The sequence below is a fragment of the Cannabis sativa genome, chromosome X (assembly GCF_029168945.1).
Source record: "Cannabis sativa cultivar Pink pepper isolate KNU-18-1 chromosome X, ASM2916894v1, whole genome shotgun sequence".
Taxonomy (NCBI): Eukaryota; Viridiplantae; Streptophyta; class Magnoliopsida; order Rosales; family Cannabaceae; genus Cannabis; species Cannabis sativa.
Window position 1 is genome coordinate 81221879 of NC_083610.1, and position 24157 is coordinate 81246035.

Consider the following 24157-nt stretch of genomic DNA (forward strand, 5'->3'; position numbering starts at 1 on the left):
TGTACCCTTCCCGGGCAACAGTCCCGCAGAAACCTCCTCCGTGGTGGCAATATTCTTCCCCTTCTTCTTCGAAGACTTCGAGCCGTGCGGAGACATGTTATGCTGCGAGAAAAACGAAAAGAAAAAACCCGGCGAGTTAGGCCCCATATCAAACCCTAAACCGAGAAAAAGGGAGTGGGGGTCCCCTAACCGCCGGAAAGAGGCCCTCCGGACACGTGTCACACGGGAAATTCGAAAGAGAATCCCTGAACAAGTGTCGGGTGCAGTAAAATCACAGTAAAAGTGGTTTTGCAAAAAGGAAAAGAAAAGTCTTCCTACGCCCTAAGCAATTGCTAAACGAAGGATACACGGCCTTCTTCAAACAAAACTGTACGCCTACAACTAATACAAAGTAAAACGTAAAAGCGAGAACTCGAAGAACTCAAACACTCACACTCCGTAAATCTCTCGAGTACGAACCCAGAAAATAAACAAAATAAATGTAAGCATGTTAGTGTCTAAAGATGCGAAAAACTTACAGTTGATTGTTGAACTGGGGGTACTGGGTATGGTTGAGCGAGAGTTGAGAAGCACTGGCGAAATCGAACACTGGAAGATTACAGAAAGTGTTTAAGTGTTAAGACGGTTTGTGCTACTTTGAGGAATTTTTCTCTGAGAAATTCAAGCAAAAATGGTAAGGAATGGAAAGTAACCGAAATGAAGGAAAGGTGGTGGCTTTTATAGGCAAAAGTGCATGAGGAACAGGCGTCTTCACCTACCAATCGTACGGTAGGGGAAACGCACGATTCGAATTCCCAACAGATCAACGGGCCAGATCAATCCGCCATTAAGGCGGTGCAAACGTTTGAGTATCCGCCTGACACCATCAATGCGCCGCATCAATCATGGGGCGTGAAACGAATCGACCTCTGCAAAAGTGAATCACTGCATTTAATGCCATTATTAGACACATCTTCACGCGCCCCCAAGTCGTATCATAAGACCGAGGAGGCGGCTGGAAACATTCCTGCGAACAAGCATATTGTCGCATTAAATAACATCATTTAGTGTGCCCCCACGCGCTCGAGACTCGAGCTGGGGAAACGAGGAGTCAACTGGAGACACTTGAACAAGCCTTGGTTTATTTTTACTAAGTAAACAAGGCTTGGGGGGTAAATGTTGCTCCTAAAATCGCCCAATGTACGTGGACCAATCAGGAAGGGACACATGGATCAAATTACTTGAGAAGAACTGCTAAGTCTTTGTATGACACCAGGAAGCGTTGTTCGCATGGGTCCCGGATGATGCCCCCGGAGTACAAGGTACTCCCGGAAGCGAGCATAGCTTAAAGGCACTCCGGGATGTGTCAGGTCTCTCCCGAGACATCAAGTCGCATTTAATGCTGCATGGGAGGAAGCGTGTTGGGACTGTAACACGCAATAAAGTCTGACGGCACATCCCCCAAACAGCAGCGCTACAGTAATGATCATTTAAGTCTAGCGACGGCTACTCTGCGAAGAGTCACGTCAATCATAAGACAAAAAGGACATTCCCCATAAAAACCCTACAGCACCTAGGGATTTGACCATGCATCACCCATGGTATATTCATCGGAAATGCCCAACTTTATGGATACTTACAGACACATGTGTAAGTACAATTCTAGGGATTACCCCACCAAAACACTATAAATACCCCCTCAAAGCTCATTTAAGGAGGTCGGAGAATCTTGGCTGCTTAAGAGCAAACAGAGAAAAAACTCACCAAGAACATTCTTTGTATTAAAGAGAGAAACATTCTCCCAAGTGTAGAATCTGTATTAAAGACATCCATAAATATCAGTGGCTCGTGGACTAAGGCTCATTAACGCCCCAACCACGTAAAAAGTCTTCATCTCGCTTTCTTACAGCTCATTATTATATTCATATTTTATTAGTTGCCGAAAACCTCGGTCAACAATAACATATATATTATTTTATTAAACTTTTTAGTTTCTTTTATATACTATATGCTATAAGAAAATTAAGCTACTAAGATATACTATTTTTTTTTTAATAAGTATTACTTTACAATTATATTATTCATATAATTTTTAGTTATTTAAAGAAACTAAAAATATTTTTTTAACAAGCTAAATAATATCTTAAACATCATAAAATTAATTACATTATAAAAAATTTATTTAAGTAACAATATGCTATATTGTTGTTTCTTTTACATTATTTTTTTAGTAACATTTTCGTTACCTTTCTATTCAAAAATTTAATAAGATACAATAAATAATAAGTATTTATCAGATATCTCTTATTAGTAAAGTTATTAAATATAATAATTTTTATAATATAGCTAATTCTGTAATATTTGAAATACTATTTGGTAATGTTGACCGAGGTTTTTGGCAACCAATAAAATAATAATAATTTAGAGAGCTGTAAGAAATTAAAAAAGAGATTTTTTACGTGGTTGGGGCGTTAATGAGCCTTAATCCATGAGTCTGTGTATTTATGATAGTATTTTAATACAGAGAATGTTCTTGGTGAGTTTTTACTCTTCTTGCACTTGTGCAACCCAGAATTCTCGACCCCTTTAATGAGCTTTGGGGGGTATTTATAGTGTTTTTGTGGGGTGATCCCCAGAATTAAGGTACATGCATTTTTGTAACTATCAGTAAAGTTGTATATTTCCAATGAATATATCATGGGTAATGCATGGTCTAATCGCTAGGTGTTGTAGGGATTTTATGAGGGCAGTCCTTAATCCCTCTTGACTGATGTGATTCTTCACAGAGTAGCCGTCACTAGACTTTATTGGTTATAGCCTAGTAGGTACAGATCGGGGGTTGTGTCGTTAAACTTTATTGCGTGTGGCAGTTCCAATACGCCTCCTCCCATGCGGCATTAAATGCAAGATGACTGCTCAGAGGAAGCCTGACACCACCCCGGAGATGCTTCGATGCCATCTTGCTCTCCGGGAGCATATGAGACCTTGCATGCCTTCTCCGGGAGGCATATCCAAAATAATGCTTTGCTTTATAAAGACTTAGCTATTTAATTCAAACGCTAAACCCTTTCCATCCACGTATCACTGTCCGGTTGGTCTACGTATATTGGGCAAAATCAGGGGCAACAGGTAACTTTATAAGTTTTTTTTAAAAAAGATATAAGTAGACTTGTTCTAAATATATTATTTGGTAACTTTTAAATATTAAATAATAAAAATTATGAAATAATTTACAATCTTAGTTATTGTATTAAATTTTAATATATTATATGCTTCTCTTATATAAAAAATAAGATTCTAGTAACTTAACTTTTATTAACTAATAAAATTTATTGTTATATTAAATTTTGTTTTAATTTGATTGTTAGCTAAGTATATTTTAGAAATTTATCAATATTGTCTCACATACATTTTAGTAATTTTCAAATATTAAATAATAAAATAATATTTCTAATAATCAATAAAATTGATTGGTATATTTTATTTTGTTTAAACTTTTTTTTTTGGTTAATTAAATCAAAAGAAACTAAAAGGCTATTTTTTATTTTGATTAAATAATAAAAATTATGAAATAATTTACAATCTTGGTTATTGTATTAAATTTCAATATATTATATGCTTCTCTTATATAAAAAATAAGATTCTAGTAACTTAACTTTTATTAACTAATAAAATTTATTGTTATATTAAATTTTGTTTTAATTTGATTGTTAGCTAAGTATATTTTAGAAATTTATCAATATTGTCTCACATACATTTTAGTAACTTTCAAATATTAAATAACAAAATAATATTTCTAATAATCAATAAAATTGATTGGTATATTTTATTTTGTTTAAACTTTTTTTTTTTTTGGTTAATTAAATCAAAAGAAACTAAAAGGCCATTTTTTATTTTGATTATCCTTATGCTAAAAAAATATATGCTATCACATATTAAAATGACTCATTGAAGAGTACATTATAATGATACAACTCATATGACCAAACCATTACCAATGTAGTTGGAAAATATTTTCAAAACTATTTTTCTAATATAAAAGATATTTAAAACTATTAAAAGATAAAAAAAAAAATATACATGATAAATGTCCCATCATTTGAAAAAGAATTATTATAAGGAAAAGAAAATATTGCAAGTATATGAGTTAGATAAAAACTAAGAATAAAAGGAAAGAGGTGGATAGATATTCAAGAAGAAAAAAAGAAAGAAAAACCTAGTGTATCAATATAATAATAAGAAGAGAAAGAGTGAGAAAAACAAAATAAAACATGTAATGGCAAAATTAATGGGAAACTTACAAAAATACTGGAATTTGGATTAATTTTTATAAAAATACTGTCACACGGAAATCTTTTCAAAAATACTGTGTTTCTATAAAACACCAGGAAAACACAAAGCAGAATAACTCAAAACAATAGTAGAACACTAGTAAAACACCAGTAGAACACCAGTGAAAACTTAACACAGTATACTGCAGTATGAAACTTATAAAAAAATACAGTAAAAAAGTAAAAAATACCGCCTGGCAGTATTTTTGTAAAAAAATTGCAAAAGTTAATATACTATGTAAATTTCCCAAATAAATTAGGTACGTATACACGTGTCTAAACAAATTTAAAAAAATCTAACGGTATATGTTATAATTAAGATAGTGTTAATTGTGACATTTATTTCAAAATTTTGTCACAGCGTAAATTAGCTATTGGGCCACTTGGGTTGGGCCTAAGTTCTTATAACTTTTTTTTTTAAATACATGGGTCAAATATATGTGTGGGGTTTTTTGGGCTTTGGATTTGGTTGGGCTCTAAGAACAGGCCTAGTCCGTCTTAGCCCAAGATGGGACCTGTGGTCTGCAAGGGTTCCCCGCCATTTTCCTCTCGTTTGATCCTGCTTGACAATTTACAATACGTGCAAGTTAATCTTGTCCTGGCAAATTGTATTTCACGTAATTTTAATTTTAATTATGTGAACATGTCACATGAAGTAGATAAAAATTAAATTAACAGTACAATTAATGTAATTTTGCCACCAATGCTCTTTTATTATATATTGGACTTAACTTAATCCTTAAAAATTCAGGATGACATAATTGATATGCTGGCGTGAAAAGAATAATAGGTACGCAATTTTGACTATGTAGTGGTAATTATTATAATTAGCATAATTAGGCACACACTCTTTGACTTTATTTTGCATCAATTAATAAATTAAGGGAAATTTTATGCTAGTTTCGGTAAACTTTCTTTCAGACTAGTTAGTTTAGTATTTAGGAGAGTTTTGTCAATTTTTTTTTGTTTAATCATGATTGAGTACAATGTATTTAGTTACCACATCTAATTTTTTTTTTTTTTTTAAAAAAATGAAATAGTTTTGGGTACTAAAATTAAGATTTATATATTTTTGTTGTATCTATAATTATTTTTTTTATGTGCTTAGTGGCTATTTAAATTTTATTTTCAACACTGTAAATTATTCTGAATTTTTTAAAAATTTATAGGTAGTTCTAAACAATATAGCGTACACAATTATAAAAAAAACTAAAATTTCTTATTAAAGTCGAAAAAGATAGGGCTGACACTACAAAAAATCTTACTTTTAGTCACAGTAAAATTTGTGACTAAAATTGAAAAAATTTGTGACTAATTATAAATTATTGTTCCTATGTTGTAATCTAAAATGTCCTTAAATAAAAGTATTAGTCACAAAAATTACGATTTGTTGTGACTAAATGTGGTTTTAGTCACAATACTTGTTGTATAAAACTAAATTCGTGACAATTTGTATCCAAATATTATGTTTTAGTCACAATTATCTTTTTATTGTGACTAAAAATCACATCTAATCGCATAAAATTTATGATATAACTAAATTATTAGTAACATTGTATTTGTTTTTGTAGTGCGAAACACCTATAAAGATCGTGTATAGATTTTTTCATTTAATATGGCCATATAAATAAATGTTTAATATTCACTAATATACATTAAAACATTATATTGAGTGATGTAATTAATACTGTTTTTTTTGAAATTATAAATATTAATGTAAATAAATGTGAGTAGTTAGAAAGATTAATTTCTACACTTCAATTATTGGTGTAGAAAATGTGAAAGAAAATCTGCTGTCCGAAATTAGTTTACTCTTCTTCTCTCACTAATTATTTTAGTAAACATCGTTTATACCTAATTTAACATATAATAATATAAATAATATGAAGTGTGACAAGTATTATATGTATAAAATAAATTAAAAAAAACAACAAAACTTTGACCCGTCATCCATATAATTATAAAGTAATCCTACTTATTACTTCTCCATTATTATTTAAGATGTTTCAAACTTTGCAGTCATTAATAATGATAGAATTTTGCATTAATACATATAATCATGGATTTTGGTTCGCTTCTTCCAACTGCTACAGCCATTTTTGCGTCGTCGGTTTTTGTGTATCTTCTTCTATGGAAATGGAAACAGCAAAGACGGGAGGTGGTAGAGCTAGTTAATCATTGTCCAGAAGCCGGCGGTGCATGGCCCATAATCGGCCACCTTCACCTATTAGCGGGCTCAGAACCACCTTTCAAAACGTTGGGGGAGATGGCAGACAAGTACGGCCCATTGTTCAGTATAAAAATGGGAGTGTACAAAACTCTGGTTGTAAGCAGCTCAGAAATGGCTAAAGAGTTTCTCACCAAAAATGACAGAGTCTTCGCAAACCGTCCTAAAAGCATAGCCTCAGAGATACTGACTTACAACTATGCTATGATTGGGTTTAGCCCATATGGTTCATACTGGCGCCATGCTCGTAAGATTGCTACCCTCCAATTACTCTCCAACCAACGCTTGGAGAAACTAAGCCACGTAAGAGAATCCGAGGTCAAAACTGCCATTAAACAACTGTACGAGCTTTGTGTACAGAACAAGAACAATAACAATGATCATGATGATGAGGTAGTGGAGGTGGAGATGAAAGAATGGTTTGGAGATATAACTCAAAACGTAGTGTTTAGAATGGTTGTTGGGAAGCGGTATGTTGAAGCCACAAGCTCATTTGGTGAACGCTACCGAAAAGCTTTACGAGACTTCTTTGTGTTTACTGGAACTTTTATGGTGTCTGATGCTATTCCGTATGTGAGGTGGTTGGACTTGGGAGGTTATGAGAAAGCCATGAAAAAAACTGCCAAAGAGCTTGATGAATTGGCTCAACTTTGGATCGAGGAGCATAAGAAAAAAAGGCAGCAACAGGTCGATCATGATGATGATGATTTCATGGACGTCATGCTTTCCACTCTTGATCATGATGACTCCGAATTCGGAGACTCCAATTCCACCTACGATGCCGATACAATCAACAAAGCTTTGTGTCTGGTACACATATTACTTTTTTTCAATAATTTAATGTTAATTATCATGTTGGTATAGATATATAATAATTTTTTTTAACCCTCCCAACTATTATTTTACTTTCACTTAATCTTTTAAGCTCAAATTTTAACAGTAAAACTATTCAAACTCTATCACTCTACTTACAAATTTAAAGTATCATTCACTTTCTAATTAAGTGTCAACTTTCATACACATAATAGGTTTATGTAAGTATACATAATATTATTATTTAAAAAATATAAAAAATATTTTAAATTTTATAATATTTTTTATTTTTTAAATATTTTTTTTATTTTATAGTATTATTTAATTTTAAATAAATTTTGAAAATAATTTTTAAATAATAATATTCAGTATATTAATATAAACGTGCGTATAAGAGTATGCACATAAACAGTCTATGGTGACAATTAACCAGATGACACTTTAAATTTGCTCTAGTCCAGTAATTTAGAGGGTTTTACGGTCAAAATTTAAATTTAGAGAGTTAAATGCAAGTGAAACAATAGTTAATAGAATTTTGCCAAAAAAAAAAAAAACTCTATAATAAAAACTAGGCTAATTAGAAAATTTTCCTCCTAAACTTTGTCATGTACTAAATTGTGCCCCCTGAACTTTTTTGGCCGTTAAAAATTTCCCCTGAACTATTGAGATTGTTTAATTTAAGGACTTTTGTCTAATTTTAGTAAAAAAATTCTAACATGAATGAAAGTTCAATGGGCATGATTTAATACATATCAAAATTTGAGGGGCATCATTCGGTAGATGTCAAAGTCTGGGGAGCATGGTTTAGTACTTAAACAATCACTAAAACAGTAAAATTGAATGAAATTAGACAAAAGTCCTTAAATTTAACAATCTCAATAGTTCGGGGAGAATTTTTAACGGCCAAAAAAATTCAGGACACGATTTACTACGTGTCAAAGTTCAATGAAAAAATTACTAATTACCCTAAAAACTATATGTTTGAGAAAGAAAAAAATAAACAATAAGGTGTGTGAGTGTGACAAGACTTATTCAAATGTGCAGGCTCTTATTCTAGGGGGCACTGATACAACAACAGTAACAATGACATGGGCATTGGCTCTACTTGTCAACAACCAAGACACGTTGAGAAAAGCACAAGAAGAATTAGACCAAGTGGTAGGGAGAGAAAGACAAGTAAAGCAATCGGACATAAACAAGCTGGTTTATCTCCAAGCTGTTATCAAAGAAACAATGCGCTTATACCCAGCCGCACCACTCGCACTCCCCCACCAATCGGTTGAAGACTGTACTGTGAGTGGGTACCACGTTCCAGCTGGCACACGCCTCCTCCTCAACCTTTCAAAGCTACAACGAGATCCAAAAGTTTGGGCCGAGCCCAACGAGTTCAGGCCCGAACGGTTTCTGAGAGAAGGAATGGATGAGATGGAGGTCCGAGGACAGAATTTTGAGTTGATACCGTTTGGGAGTGGTAGAAGAATGTGCCCTGCAGTCTCTTTTGCCCTTCAAGTTCTTCACCTCACTCTGGCCACATTGCTTCAAGGATTTCATATAGCAACCCCATCAGATGTTGACCAAGTTGATATGCGTGACTCTGGTGGATTGACTAACCTCAAACACTCCCCACTTAATCTCCTTTTCACTCCTCGACTCCCACCCAATTCCTATTATTAAAAAGAGTATTGCTATTAGGCACCAGTGATGCCTAGCACCTTCTCGATATGTTGTGTTGCGATTAGCTAGCGATACTCCTTAAAAGTTATTATAATAAATTATATGGAACCCGATACTTAATTGGACCAATAACGATATTGACACACAGGGCCGGCCCTGAAATGTAGTGGGCTATAGGGTAAAAATTAATTTTTGGGCCCTTATTTAGAAAAAAAATAGTATTTTTCAAAATCAACAAAAAAATTGTGTAATTTTAAAAGGGCAAATTTTTTTTTTTTGGGCCCCTGAACTAGGTGGGCCCTAGGCACAGGCCTAGCCCGCCTATGCCCAGGGCCGGCCCTGTTGACACATAGGAATGTGCATTTTAGCATTTTTCTATTAAAAATACCAATAACTTATAAATTATCATTAAAGAAAATTAAGTCCTTGGGTCACTTATAAATAAAAACAAGAGAAAATTAATTTGAGGATACGCGTTTCTTTTTAAATTATTTATGAAAATGCGTTTTACTTTATTAATATGAAATAATATCTAGCATTTCGTAATCATTCTGTGTATGCGTATACCGAAATAAAAGTTTCATTTTTTTTCTTGGAATAAAATGACACAACACAATAGGAGTGGCAAAATAGATTTCGACATGGCACGCGAATACAAATACAATATGAATTTTATAGGTTAAGGTCGAGAAAATTAGACGCAGGTGGAAAACAGATCGACACGACTTTAGACGAAATAAAAACGGATCAAACACAATACGATATGCTTAACACGAATTTAGCACGTTTAACACAATTTTTTTTTTTAAATATAATAAAATAAAAAATTATTAATAATAATATAATTATGTAAAAAAATATATATTTACTATTTTAAAAATTTTAATTTTTATTATATATAACATACATAAATGTATATATATATATTTTTTTTTTAATGGAACTTAAATTTATTATTTTTTTTCTACAACTCCAGCTTCAATATTAGCAAAACAAGTCACAATGAGTTGATACGAATATGAAGCGATTTTTTACGGGTCGAGTTAGGGTTGAAAAAATTAGACACGAGTCAAAAAACGGGTCGATACGCCTGACACAAAATATAGAAGTAGGCCACATAAAATATAACACGAACACAATACGATAACACGTTTTTTTTTTTTATTTCTTTAATATTTTTGAGAGTTTTTGTTATTGTCATGTTAATGTGATGTATGTCTTATTTAATCATTTATTTCGTGCTCTTTTTTTTAACAATTTTATAACTCTAAAGTGAATATTTTGATATTTGAGAAACATATTGTTTTTTTACTTTCATTGAAAAAGTTGAGCAAATATTAAAGGATTTTTTTAGTTTTAACCAAAAAAGGTAACAATATTATAAAAATACTTTCAACTAGCCAAATAAAAAAACATTATACAAATATCTCTTACACACACTTTCAACTCACGATTCATGCTTCCTGGACAACTATCTGAAAACCGCACAACAACCCAATGCAACCGAAACGAAAGTCCAACTAGAAAGAGAACCACAATTAATTCTGGTGACTTCACCTGAGAAGATGACCAGAATCAATCAAAACAGGAGTTGTTTCGAATTCATGAAAAAAGATGCAGAAAAACTACTACTAAACTAAAATTCAACCAAAAATTCAGTTTAATTCACATAAAACTAATGTCCTGACTTTAATTTTTAGATTCATGAAATGCATATCTCAAAGAGTTGAACTAGAGTCCCCAAACAATCTAACTCATCAAGTATAATCCAAAAAAATTACATCAATACTATAGTAAAATGTTTATCCTGGTGTATTTTCGTTGTTTTCCAAATTTCTAATAGTGAATTCGTTCATATTAAATCATGAAGAGACATGTAGATAGGGTTACGTACGTGAAAATACTATTCTAATTTTTAATATTTCATAACAGTTACATTACTGTTGCATAAACATTTTGCTAACAGTTATTTCTTCACATATTACTATTAAGGTACAAGTAATTATCGATGACAAAAAAAAAATACTGACAAATAATTTCTTACGTATACACATTCACATTTTATATTTTTTTAGTTGCAACTAAGTTGCACGTTATAAGTTGGCTCGCGACAAATATAACTGTTGCATTACAGTTTCAACAGCAACCCACGATCGAGCTTCCTGGGATTGAACCTTCGTCTGATGCAACATTCGGTCAACCACCTAACAATCTTCATCTAATGCAACCTTCGGTCAACCACCCAGCAACCATCCAGTAACCTTCGTCTAATGCAACCTTCGGCCAACCACCCAACAACCTTCGTTTGATTGTGTAAGTGATAGTGCAAGAAGTATTTTGGTAATTGAAAGTACAAAAAAGGTATAAATGTTGTCCACACCTTATGGGGGTATTTTTATAAATAAAGTATCAATTTGTATTTTGTATGTAATAATTTTAATATTAAATAGGTAATTAGTTAGTTTCTAATATTAACAAAAGAAACTGAACTTTCAACTCAAATACAAAAACTCAAACAAAATTTTATATACCAATTAATTTTAAGAGTTAATAAAAAATATTTTATAAGTTTATTATTATAAGTAAAAGTAATGTCAAAGTATCTTAAACAACAAGCTAATATAACGTTACCTAAAATAAATAAAAAAATAAATAAAAATATAGCTTAACCAATAAAAATAAATACTTTAACATTAAAACTATAATTTTAGAAGTTACTAATTGAATAAGTAACCAGTTGATTAATACATAATTTTGTGTTTAGTTTAAAGTTTGTTTGTTTTTTTTTTTTTTTGAATTTAAACTCTTATTAACAACAACCAAGAGTTTAATACAAATCAATAAGAAAAGATATATAATCATCGATCTAAGCTAAATCACCATCCACCCTAAGTGCATGCACAACTAATTCATGAGAAATGAACATGAACTAGGGATGCCTTAGGAAAACTGGAAAGCAAAGTAGCAAAAAAAACTAAAAAAACCTAGCTCATGTCAAAAGAAAGAGCACTTTTGAACAAGAGAATCTAAAGCTAAATAATTAGACTCCACATAACAAAAAGAAAGAACAATGTGTAAAGTTTGTTTGTTTTATCTCTTAATAAAATATTAAAGAAACTAATATGTAAGCTTTTGATTACGATAATCTTCTTCGGTGAAGATAATGTTATTCTTAATTCTCAAAGATTTAAGGTAATTTAAATGTTATTAAGAAAAAAAAAATAATCTAAAAGTATCTTAAGCAATAATCCAACATAATATTACTTAAATTAAATTTTGAGACAAATTTATTTTTTATGTGTTATATTGTCTTTAATCTTCTATGAATTATGAAGACATAATAAATACTTGTGAGGATATTAATTTTATTTAAATTTAAAAGTTTTTTTCAATTATTTTAAATTATTATATATATATATATATTTTATTTTGCTTTAGTGGGTACCCAATGAGTTTCCCACAACAACTAATGTGTATTCCCTTACCCCAAATCTGCTGATTACTAAACAGGGATAGAGCGAGAATAGATACATAAATTGGTAGCAGGAATAGGAATTACGCTCCCTGTACATTAATCGCCTAATTTTCATCTATAGTTTCTATATAAATATATCTATATTTATATATATGGGTGTGTGTCTCTATTTAAGTAAAAATGGTCCCAAAATGGATACTGAATAAGATGTAAATGGTGGGGATGTGGGGGCAGTTGTGGGAGGGGTGTGTAAGGCTAATAATAACTAAATAATAAGTGATGCCTCTACATTTGTCTTATTGATGAACTGATAAGTCAAATTAATAATATAGGGCCCAAGCTTAATTTTATTAGGGAAATTTCAATTTTTGACCCTAATAATACAACCTATATCAAAATTTATACCCCTTTATAATTTGTACAAATTTAGTCCATTAATTACATGAACTTCCCATTTTACCTTTTTTTTTTTTTAAAAAAAAAAAAGCTAAAATCTGAAAGTGTATTTCTCTCTCTCTCTCTTCCCTCTTCCCTCTCTCTCGTGCACCACTCTCTCTCTCTAGGAAAAAATTGAAAAATTTATGAAAAACCGAAGCTGAAATCCGTCCCACTCTCTTTATTTGCTGTTGCATGGTTGTTTTCTCGGTGGGTGTTGGTGGAAAACCGAAGCACAATACAACATCACTCAAGAATCTTACACCATTATAATGGGTAAGTTGCATTTTAAGCATTTTGTTTGACTTTATGTAGTTTAAAATTGTTATACGTGTGTTTATTGTTGGAACTGCTGTTTTTTGGTCTGAAATTGTTGAGATCTGGCAGATCTGGTTTTCAGTCGATTTCTGGGTTTTCCAGTGTTATCGATGATATGTCGATGATATGTCGATGGTTTGTCGATGATTATAGAGGAAAGGTCAGTGACGACCATTATCGACGTTATGTCGACGTTATGTCGACATGTTGTCGACATCATGCAACCAACTTTGGGATTAACTATTTGTCGACATTTTGTCGACATTTTGTCGACAGAATGTCGACAACAAGCATTTTTGTTGTTTTTTTAGAAGTTGTCGATATTTTGTCGACATGATGTCGACAAAATATCGATGCAATGGAAAAATACCGTGGATAAAACATAAACATAAACATAACATTGACAGAAAATAAAGTTCATTAAAAATAACAAAAAAAAACATAAAAAAAAAACAGAAAATAAAAGTTCATAAAAAAAAAAAACATTAAATAAAACCCACAAACCATAACATAAGAAATTATTTTTTTTTAAATTCTTTGGCTTGTGGGTGAGCCTTGCAATACTTGCATAATGTTCCAGGCTTCACCGGTTTACCGTTGAAGATGCCCAGTTTGCAACGACGGCATCCTTCGGGGAACCCAGGTGGTGGAGCCGGCCATACACCAGTTTTGCAAAATTCTCTTTCAAGTTGCATGAACCTGAACTCGTTACCGTTTCGCTCTCTTTCGAAAGCTCGAGCGGCGTCCAAAACTTTCTGCATTGCAGGAGTAACTATGCCAACATCAGGCTCCTGCTTCAGCTCCTCAGGAGTTAGGATGGGGAATTTGCCGTTCTTTCTTGGGGCCATATTTCAAACTTAAGAGAATAAGAGAAATTTTTAAGAGTAAGAGATAGGTAGAATACAAGAGCACTTATGAATAAGATTTCCCTTTGCTTTTATAGAGCAGTAAAAATGTTGGGAATGTATGAAAATTTAATGGTCATTAAATGCGTAATCAGTACGGGGAAAAACGCATGAAATGGCGTATTTGTCGACAGAATGTCGATACTATGTCGACATCTTATCGACAACATGCCAATTTAGTGTCACTGCTAACACATTTGTCGACGACATGTCGACTTCATGTCGATATGTTGTCGATAGGACACGTGTCTGACATGCAACGTTTCAGTTGGGAAGGGTTGTTGGGAACGTATGTAAAATTTATTAACATTTAATGTGCAACCGTTTTTAATTGTCGATTGAATGTCGATGGTATGTCGATGGTATGTCGATGACGAGCATGGTTGTTGTTGTTGTCGATTGTATGTCGATAATATGTCGACACAATGTCGACAATCAGTGCCCTAATTTCTGGTGTTGTGCTTCTCGACATTATGTCTATTGATATCGATGGGATGTCGATTTTTATTTTTTTTTGGTGTTTTTTCCTTTACTGACCTTGTTTTTTTGGTTTGCAATTGCAGGAGACAAAGTGTTCCTTGTTGTATCGTACGATGGTGTTTGGTTATGTGAGAATTATAATTGGATCTACAAAGCAAATAGCCTTGACGTTGACAAGCTACAACCGAGACAACCCTACAAGAACTGCGACAAATTTTATATGAAGAGATGGAAGTTGATCCGGTAGCGTATGATTTAAAGTGGAGATTTGTTCCTTGTACATGAAGGGAAAAATGGTTGCGCCAGAGGTTATTAAGAGAGAACGCCAACTGAGAACGTTTTTAGAGATGAGGGCAACAATGTCAAATACAGAGTTTATGCCATTATTCGTGACCAAGGTGAGAAAAGTTGGGAATTCGGAGCCTACGCCGCCTACTAATCCTCTCCCTCGGAGTGTGGTAGGGTCTTGCGTTCCCGAAACAGATGTTGGGATTGGTGTGAATGAGGAGGTTCCGGCCAATTTAGAGGTTCCGACCAATTTTGATGTTCCGACCAATGTAGGGCAAGAACAAGAAGCGACAGGATTTCATCAGTTTGAAGAGTTCGATACACCCTTCTACAATAATGATCCTATTGTAGATTTGAATATGGACGATGACCATGATTTAGCAGTCGATGAACCCGTAGCGGGACCATTGTTGAGGTTAGAGTGTGTACCGAGTAACCAAGGTACACAGCGAGAACGACAACCTCGTAGTGAAAATCGCACTACACCTGGAACTAGCAGTAGTCGACCGAGCGGGCGAAGAACATGCTCGTCATGCAACGTTCTCAACGTTCTCCTCTTTCGAAGTTTGTACCAAGTTCAAAGCTCCCATGTGGACAAAGGAAGATATAATGGAAAATCATGAGCTAACTACTTGTTTACAAAGTAAGGAAGCAGGGTTGATAGAGCTTGGTAATTTTTATGAAAACAAGGAAGAACTGAGACAAGTTGTGGGTAGGTTTGCCCTTAATAACAATTTCGAGTGGATGGTGAAGAAGTCATCCCCTGATGTGTTGTACGTTACATGCAAGGCTCCAGATTGTAAATGGAGATTGAGGGGGAGGAAGAAGATGCATTCTGACAACTTTGAGGTCACTGTATTTCACAATGAACACACATGTAACTTGAATGCGAGACGTTCAGATCACCGTCAAGCAGCACCATGGGTAGTTGGCCACCTTATTAAGGGGAAGTACACCCAAGACGGAACTAAGTACAAGGCTAAAGACATACAGAGGGACATGTTTGACAACTACGGTATCAGTATGAGTTATGTGAAGGCGTGGAGGTGCAGGGAGATGGGACTTACGTATGCTAGGGGTACGCCTGAGTTTTCATACATGAAGCTTCCTGGGTACTTGTACATGCTGGAACAGAAGAATCCAGGTACCATTACTGACTTGTACTTAGAGGATGAGCGGTTCAAGTACTGTTTTATATCACTCGGTGCATGTAGAAGGGGCTTTTCTTTTTGTCGTCCTGTTTTGAGTATCGATGGCACCTTCTTGAAGACGAAGTACGGCGGTATAATGTTAGTTGCTGTGGCATACGATGCGAACAACCAATTGTTGCCGGTTGCTTATGGTATCGTTGACAGTGAGAATAACGACTCCTGGACGTATTTCTTACAGAAGTTGAGGGTAGCAATTGGCGTGGTTGAGAACTTAGTGTTTGTGTCATATAGGCATCAAAGCATTGATCATGCTGTTGAACTCGTTTTTCCCGAAGCAGTCCACTGTGCATGCTATCACCACATTGTTATGAACGTGAACGCCAAATTCAAGACTGATGCTTTTCACAACCAAATATATAATGTTGCTTACGCATGGTCGAAGACTGAATGCGATAGAGAGTTCGAGAAGCTTAGAAAGATGAATCCGGCCATTGCTGCATATGTGGAGAGTATAGGGTTTGAGAAGTGGGCTCACCCTTATTGTTTGGGCGATAGATACAACATCATGACGAGCAACGGCTATTTGAAAGCTTCAATAGTGTCACAGAAGAGTTCAGGAAATATCCAATAACTACTTTGGTTGAATTTATCAGGTTCACACTCCAATCGTGGTTCGCTGATCGCCTCGAAAAATGCTGACAAATGTGCCACCCCTTTGGCCACGCTCTTCGAAAAAAACTTGGCAAAAATTCATGAAAATGCAAGGTACAGGCGCGTCCAACGAAATGGAGCCAATTTGTATAACGTTGGTAGGGGACCTAACGGTGAAAGAGGTGGTGATGTGAATCTAGTTGAAAAAACATGCACCTGCGGCGTGTTCACGTTATTGAAACTCCCTTGCCTTCATGCATGTGCCGCGGCATTGAAAACGAACACAAGTGTGTACACGCTTTGCTCACCTTATTATTCAAAAGAAACGTGGAGGAAGATTTACGATGATACCATCAATCTCGCTGGTGATGAGGATGATTGGGTTCTCCCAGAACACATCAAGAATATGAAAGTTGGGGTACCTGTGGAAAAGAAGCCTGTAGGTCGTCCAAGAAAAAGCAACGCTGGAAGAAGACGGGAGAACCGTTTCCCGTCTGGTGATAAAAAAGGTTCTGTACCACGAAAACCGGCAGCCGCTGTGGTGCTTCAGGCCACAACAGAGCAACATGCAAAGCCCGCATCTGAGGCGTCTTGTACGTATTCGTTGGGAAATTTGATATATTGTAATGATGCATATTTTGTCATAGTTATTTTTGTTGAGGTTGAATATTTTTCAAATATTTTAATTATTTTTAGGTTTAATAGTTATTTTTGTTGAATAATGTTGATATTTTATATTTGAAACCACGTATAATTATCAAAATTTGAACGAAAAGAAAACCTATATATACATAACTGTAATGTTAATTACACAAAATATACAATGTCCCAATAATTACACATATAATCAGCCGACATTTTGGTAAAATAAATCGACACACCACCGTTGACGAAACATGGCTATCCGGTCTGGCGTCACATCGGTCAATCCACGCTGCATCATGAGATGCTCCACATACTCAATGCAATACACGCCACAATCACCACTAAATGCAAAATAAAATATAAAGTCAGTCTAACGTAAAACATATTTTAATACTATAGTACTTTTTTATCGCTATGTACCTGGTTGCTGACTTCGGAACTAAGTCGTGAGTGGCTCGAGTCGCGTGCATTTTTGGAAGCACCGTGATGTCACCGTTAGCTAACGCCATGATCTGGTTGTTATGTGGAAATTCCCCGGTTGCAAGGATTAGCGAGGGCAGCAGTTCTGACCAAACCTTCAAGATGGGTTCCATGACGGTCCAATGACAGACGCTGGAATCACAGTCGTAGACATTAATTTTCCACAGCTCTATGTCGACTTCAACTGTGACCCAGTGTCTTGCCGTGGGAAGGTGCAGAACGAAGTAAATAAACTCGTTACCCCTCCATCTCTCAAAGACTTGGGACTGTAATTACAGAGAACAACGAAACAATTAACAAACCATAATAATCTTCCCAAACAATTAACATTTAAAATCTTACTAAAACAATACCTTATGAAACCCTGTGCAGTAGTCCAGGATATATTCCTCCCATTTAAAGTTTTTCCTCGGACCCTTGTGGCTCGTCCATGCACTGCTGATCATGGCGGTCACGAATGTGGAGAGAATGATACCCTTCTGAGGAAATGTCAGTGGATAGTCGGTGCGTCGCCTCCTCAGCATATGCATTGCTGCATCTATATGCTGCATATAAACGGAAATGTCAGTTACACAAAAAAATATATTAATTGCACATAAAGTTGTAAAGTGAAGTAATATTATAAAATACTTTACTTACGTCATCTGTAAGCCATTCCTTTGGTGTGAGCATTATCCAAAAGAATCCTGGACCGTAATCACCACTTCTCAAATCCCGAAGTCGGTGGTTCGGAATGAGTCCAACACACCACTTTCGGAAAGTGGTTAACAATTTCTCATCCGGTGGCTCCAGGGGATCAAAAGTCGAAGATGGCCTATGTCTCCTCTTCATCTCCGTATAGTCACCGAACCATACAGGAGGCTTTCTCTTCCTCTTCCGACTCTTAACCACTGCAGGTTGTGCCTCTATGGACAGAATCTCACCCTGCGACTCGGTGTCATGTACATGGATAAGAGGTTGTGCCTCGATCGGAGTCGCTGGAGCTCCCTCATAAGGATCGTAATCGTCGGGGAAGACCTCATCCTCTTCTACTGGGGGTGAAGCAGCTGGTGGTGGGGTAGATGGATCTGCTGGGGCCTCCGGTGCTGAAGCTGTCGTTGGCGGACGATTCAACATGGCCAATATGTGTCTGAGCTGCTCCATAATTACGTTCTGACCACCCTTCAGCTCTACATGGCTGGTCTCGTATGCCTTCTTCAGCTCGACATATGCTGTGTATTTGCACTCGTGCTGAACATCCGAACTCAGCTTCTTCTCGTAGTTGGCCTTCTGTTTCAACATGTCTTTCTGAAGCGAGTGCATGAGTCTGGCGAATGAGTGCTTCCCCCAAGGAATCCGGAAGAAGAACTCGAGGTCTTCCACATATCTAATGATGTGAGGCGTGATCAGCGCGTTGGCCTCGCGGCCCAGAAGCACTGACTCCACAAACAAGCACAAGCCGAGCTTGTACAAGTCTTCCGGGTTCTGGCAGTTTGTGAACTGAAGTTGGAGTGCTTCTGTCTTCACACTATCAGACCGGTTGAAATATTTGTTGATCAATCGGTCTGACCCCGAGCGCGCGACCTGCGCAGCCTTCTCCTCTTCTGTTGGCCCCGAGGAGAAGTCCAAACCCGTAATGAGTGCAAACTCCGACTCCCGAATCGGACCTCCTTCCGACCAACATAAAACCTCATCCTCAACTCCTCCTGAGCATCCACTTTCATTTTGTGGAGCATCAGCTGGTGAAATAACACCGAGGAGAATGTCAGTGGTACGGCATTCCAGAAGCTCCCGAAACGGCTTTCCTTCGCCGTGTTATTAAGGTTGAACTCCTCAAACCGAGCTTTAATTTTTGCAAAAATTCCAGTGCCCCTATATGTGACGCGGCCAGTGAAATGCTCGGGTGCTGGAATAATGAGTCTGGGAGCCATCTGAAAAAACAAAAAAACAAATAAATAAAGCTGCTAAAAAAATTTAAAATTGTCGACATACCATCGACATCATGTCGATATTCAGTCGACATTATCTAACAGTAAGCACACAAAAATTTCAAAACAAACATGTCGACATTATGTCGACATACCCTCGACATTATGTCGACATTATCAAAAGCAGAGAAAATACTTTCATGTCGACAAAATGTCGACATCCTGTCGACATTCAGTCGACAATTCAAACAAATAACAATTACACAATATATCGACATACTGTCGACATACAGTCGACATTCAGTCGACAATACAACCTAACAATCAATATGTTCATTTAATCGACATACCATCGACATACTGTCGATAAGTCGTCGACAATATAGGGCAAAAATACTCTTAAAATACCAGTCGACATCCTATCGACATACAAGCGATATCCTATCGACATACAAATTACAGTAACATTCAAACAGACACTCAATCTATCGACATCCTATCGATAACCTATTGACATGTCATCGACAACCCTGTAATTTACACAGATTTCATTGAAACACTACACCTAAAGATCACAAATGCTACACAAAATCCACTAATCTCAACAACATGCAATAATTGGCATCCAAATCTATGAAAAATGTATTTTTTCAAAAAAAAAATCTTACCTTTGACTGAATTTCGTGGTGTAGGCGACGGTTTTTGCTCGTGGGTGGTGACGGCGGTTTCTCCTCGTGGTGGCGACGGCAGTTTCTCCTCGTGGTGGTGACGGCAGTTTCTCCTCGGTTCGTCGATTGGGTTCGTGGGTTTGGTTCGTGGGGTTGGGTTCGTGGGTGGTCGACGGCGGCGTGGGTTTGTTGGTTTCGTGGTCGACGCCGTGGGTACGTTGGTCTGGTTCGTGTGGGTTCGTGAAGAGAGCGAGAGAGAGGGAAAGTCAGAGAGCCAGAGAGAGAGGGAAAGTGAGAGAGATAGTGAAAATTTAATTTTAGGGGTATTTTAGGAACTTTTTCAAATTAGAGGAATCAATTTGTTCAAAAAATTAATAGGTATAAATTTTGATATTGAGTGTTTTATTAGGGCCAAAATATGAAATTTCCCTTTTATTATTGCTTAATTGATTGGCTAATTAATAATTTTTTTCCCCCGAATTTTGACATGTACTAAATCGTGCTTCCCTGAACTTTTTTGGCCGTTAAAAATTCCCCTCGAACTATTGAGATTGTTAAATTTAAGGACTTTTGTCTAATTTTTGTAAAAAATTCTAACATGGATGAAAATTCAAGGGGCATGATTTAGTACATATCAAAGTTTGAGGGGTAAGATTTGGTAGATATCAAAGTCTGGGGAGCATGATTTAGTACATAAACAATCACTGAAACAGTAAAATTGAATGAAATTAGACAAAAGTCCTTAAATTTAACAATCTCAATAGTTTGGGGGAAATTTCTAACGGCCAAAAAAAGTTTAGGGGGCACGATTTAGTACATGTTAAAGTTCGGGGGAAAATTACTAATTAGCCTAATTGATTAATTATAGTCTACGTGAAAAATTAAAATAGAGGACAACCCAATTAATTATCCTTCTTTCATTTTTTTTTTGTAAGGAAATTAATAATCTTTCTTATTAAGCTTAATAATTATAATAATATGTGATTTTGGACAACAAATACAAACCGATCGAAGCTGCCACAGTACATGATGTCGGTGTATTAATTAATATTAATATATACATTTGGTTCTTCTGTATTCCCTGATTTTATTTAAATCATAAAATATTTTTGTGAACCTACGTTTTTCGAGTTATCTTAGTTTTGCTTTGGTCAAGAAAAATTGAAGTTTCTCCTTCTCAAAAGAAAAAAAAAAAAGAAAAGAAATATTGAAGTTTTAAAAAATATACATATGGTAGATATTATTTTGTACTGTGTTTTCTAAAAGTTTTCATTAAATAATGACTGTGTTTTGTTATTTTTTTTTAATGAGTATTTTTATTGGACATCAATAGAACTTGATATTTTTTACAGGTGGTACTACAAAATTGGTTAGTAATATTCTTTAAAATAATTTTTTATAAAATTATATGAGATCTAATACAATTAATTACACTAATAATAATGAGGGCCGGCCCTGAAAATATATGGGTCTAAGACGAATTAAATTTTGAGGCCTCAAAAATATATATTAAAAAAATATCATAAAAAGAGTGTTATGAGATTTGAACTCATGACTTTAGACTTATGTCATCCACCTCAACCAACTAAACTATAAATATTTGTTGCTTATAATACACTTAAATTTTACTTAAATAAAAACTTAATAATTTTTTTTTGTATTTTGGGCCCCCGAAAAGTGTGGGCCCTAGGCACGGGCCTAGCCCGCCTATGCCTAGGGCCCTGATAACAATATGATATCAATGAAGTGCTAAGTACCAATAATACTTTTTAGCAATTCTTTTTTTTAATATAATCAACTTAAAAATAATTTCTAACATAGATAAAAAATAATGTAACTATTTTTTTTAACATAAAAATAATGTAACTATTATTGTCATAATATTTCCAATTAAATTTTAATTTAACATAAATTAAACTTATATTTATTTTATACTCTTGACTTCGCTTTTAGCCAACGACAATGAGTCTATTTTATAAGCGATAAACGATATGTCGTAACAAATATATAATAAAGCAATAATAAGATACAGGACTTTTATAGAGGTTCAGCCCCGAGCAATTCGGTAATAGCCTAATCCTCGTTATTTGTATTGACTTAAGAACAAGAAAGAAGATTCCTTTTTTTTTTATAGCTCTTATAACAGTATCTTTGAATATATAATTCTTAGATAATAATATAGTCTTAGTTAGCTGCGTATCGACTTTCAATCTCTCGGTCCTTTTGCCCAGTGAACATGCATCACTATTTATAAGGCTGAGAAACTTGAGGAGGAAGAGTTTCCTCTCTCGTTACAATGCGCATAAACAGAAAGATCGTGAGATCAATGCTGAATGCAAGGATCGTGGGATTGAGGCTAAGTACACTGATAGTGGGATCGTGTGTATGCTGTATCCACGTAAATTGATCACTGAGTTATAGGGATTGAGCTGATGACTCATGATGCGAAAGCTGAATTCGCTAAGTGTTGATTGCTCTGTACGGATCGCTGAATATCTTACTCATGACATGCCAGCGAGACATCCTGCTCGGCCTATCTTCTCGAACAGATCATCTAAGTGGACTCCACGAGTCACCATTCTCGTAATGCCACATAAGAGTGCAAAGATAACATATACTATTTTAAATAATAAATATTTATATTAACTTTTAACCAAATAATTTATATCCTAAGTCAAAAGAGGAAAACTTCTCACTATTAGTTTCATGAAAGTGAGGTGCACGTGGTTCACGTCATCATCTAGTATAAACTTTTAAATATCATAATTAATTTATCTTTTCGATTAATTATTATTAGCATAGTATCAAGAGAAATATTAGAAAACATTAATAATGTGTAGTATTTTTTTTTAGTATTATATATAATTAAAAGAAAAAAGTATCGATCTACATATAACTTACATTTTTACAGAATATTAAAAGCCACCTATAAAAAAAATATTCAACACACTAATATCCAATAATAATGAACTACTATAATGATGTATATATATATAGTTGTCTTACCTTATTCCGCAAATCATTCCATATATATTAATATTAAATAATCTGATTCCCTGAATCCAATGATCCATTCAATAATTGAGAAAAATAAAGAAAAAGAAAAATATATAAATAAATACTTAACTCGTAAAATAAAATAATAATAACAATAGCTAGGTAGATATATCTTTCCGTCATTTTTAAGTAATCCCCCTTCCACGTATGACGTACCTTTAGACCATTTCTAAATTTTAATGGGAGATGTAAAAATATAATAAATTTACATTAAATTTTAAATTTTAATTTTGTACTTCAAGGTATAATTACAAAATTTTAAAATTTTAATGTAAAATTTAATATTTAATTAATATTTTATTGAAAAAAATTTAATAATTTTATAATTAATTATTTTAATATGTAAGACAATAAAAATACAATATAAATATTTTATAATTTAATGTGATAATTAAATATATTAATAAAATGTAAATAAAAATATAGTGTATTTATTATAGTGTAAATTTTACATTATAGTAAATGTTGTGTCAAATTTGACATAAATTTTATTATGTATTAAATTTACATTATTTTTTATCATACTATTAAAGTACATTTTTTATTAAATGAACTATATTTTAACTTTTTCACCACTTATTCACACCTCCAATGTAGAATGCTCTTCTAATTAATTCCCTCTACTCTAGTTTGAAATTCAATTTTCGAATAAACACAATCTTTTTCTTTACAT

The 24157-nt window shown here is 34.3% G+C and overlaps 2 protein-coding genes and 1 long non-coding RNA gene across 3 annotated transcripts; 1 reads left to right on the forward strand and 2 right to left on the reverse strand.

Annotated features, from left to right (window-relative positions):
- Positions 1 to 6306: 6306 nt before the first annotated feature.
- Positions 6307 to 9512, forward strand: LOC115699955 (cytochrome P450 CYP82D47). Its single transcript, XM_030627502.2, has 2 exons — positions 6307 to 7347; positions 8395 to 9512. The coding sequence occupies exons 1-2, from the start codon at positions 6370 to 6372 to the stop codon at positions 9022 to 9024; spliced, it is 1608 nt and encodes a 535-aa protein (XP_030483362.1). The 5' UTR covers positions 6307 to 6369; the 3' UTR covers positions 9025 to 9512.
- Positions 9513 to 17490: 7978 nt separating this feature from the next.
- On the reverse strand, positions 17491 to 19483 carry LOC133031888 (uncharacterized). The gene is made up of 4 exons (XM_061105648.1): positions 18492 to 19483; positions 18206 to 18397; positions 17793 to 18118; positions 17491 to 17713 (listed from the first exon to the last, which is right to left on the reverse strand). Exons 1-4 carry the CDS (start codon positions 19152 to 19154, stop codon positions 17575 to 17577), a joined length of 1320 nt encoding a protein of 439 aa, XP_060961631.1. The 5' UTR covers positions 19155 to 19483; the 3' UTR covers positions 17491 to 17574.
- Positions 19484 to 19578: 95 nt separating this feature from the next.
- LOC133031889 (uncharacterized) lies at positions 19579 to 20678 on the reverse strand. Its single transcript, XR_009684934.1, has 2 exons — positions 20428 to 20678; positions 19579 to 19762 (listed from the first exon to the last, which is right to left on the reverse strand). It is a non-coding gene; the product is annotated as an uncharacterized LOC133031889 (long non-coding RNA).
- Between the last annotated feature and the right edge of the window lie 3479 nt (positions 20679 to 24157).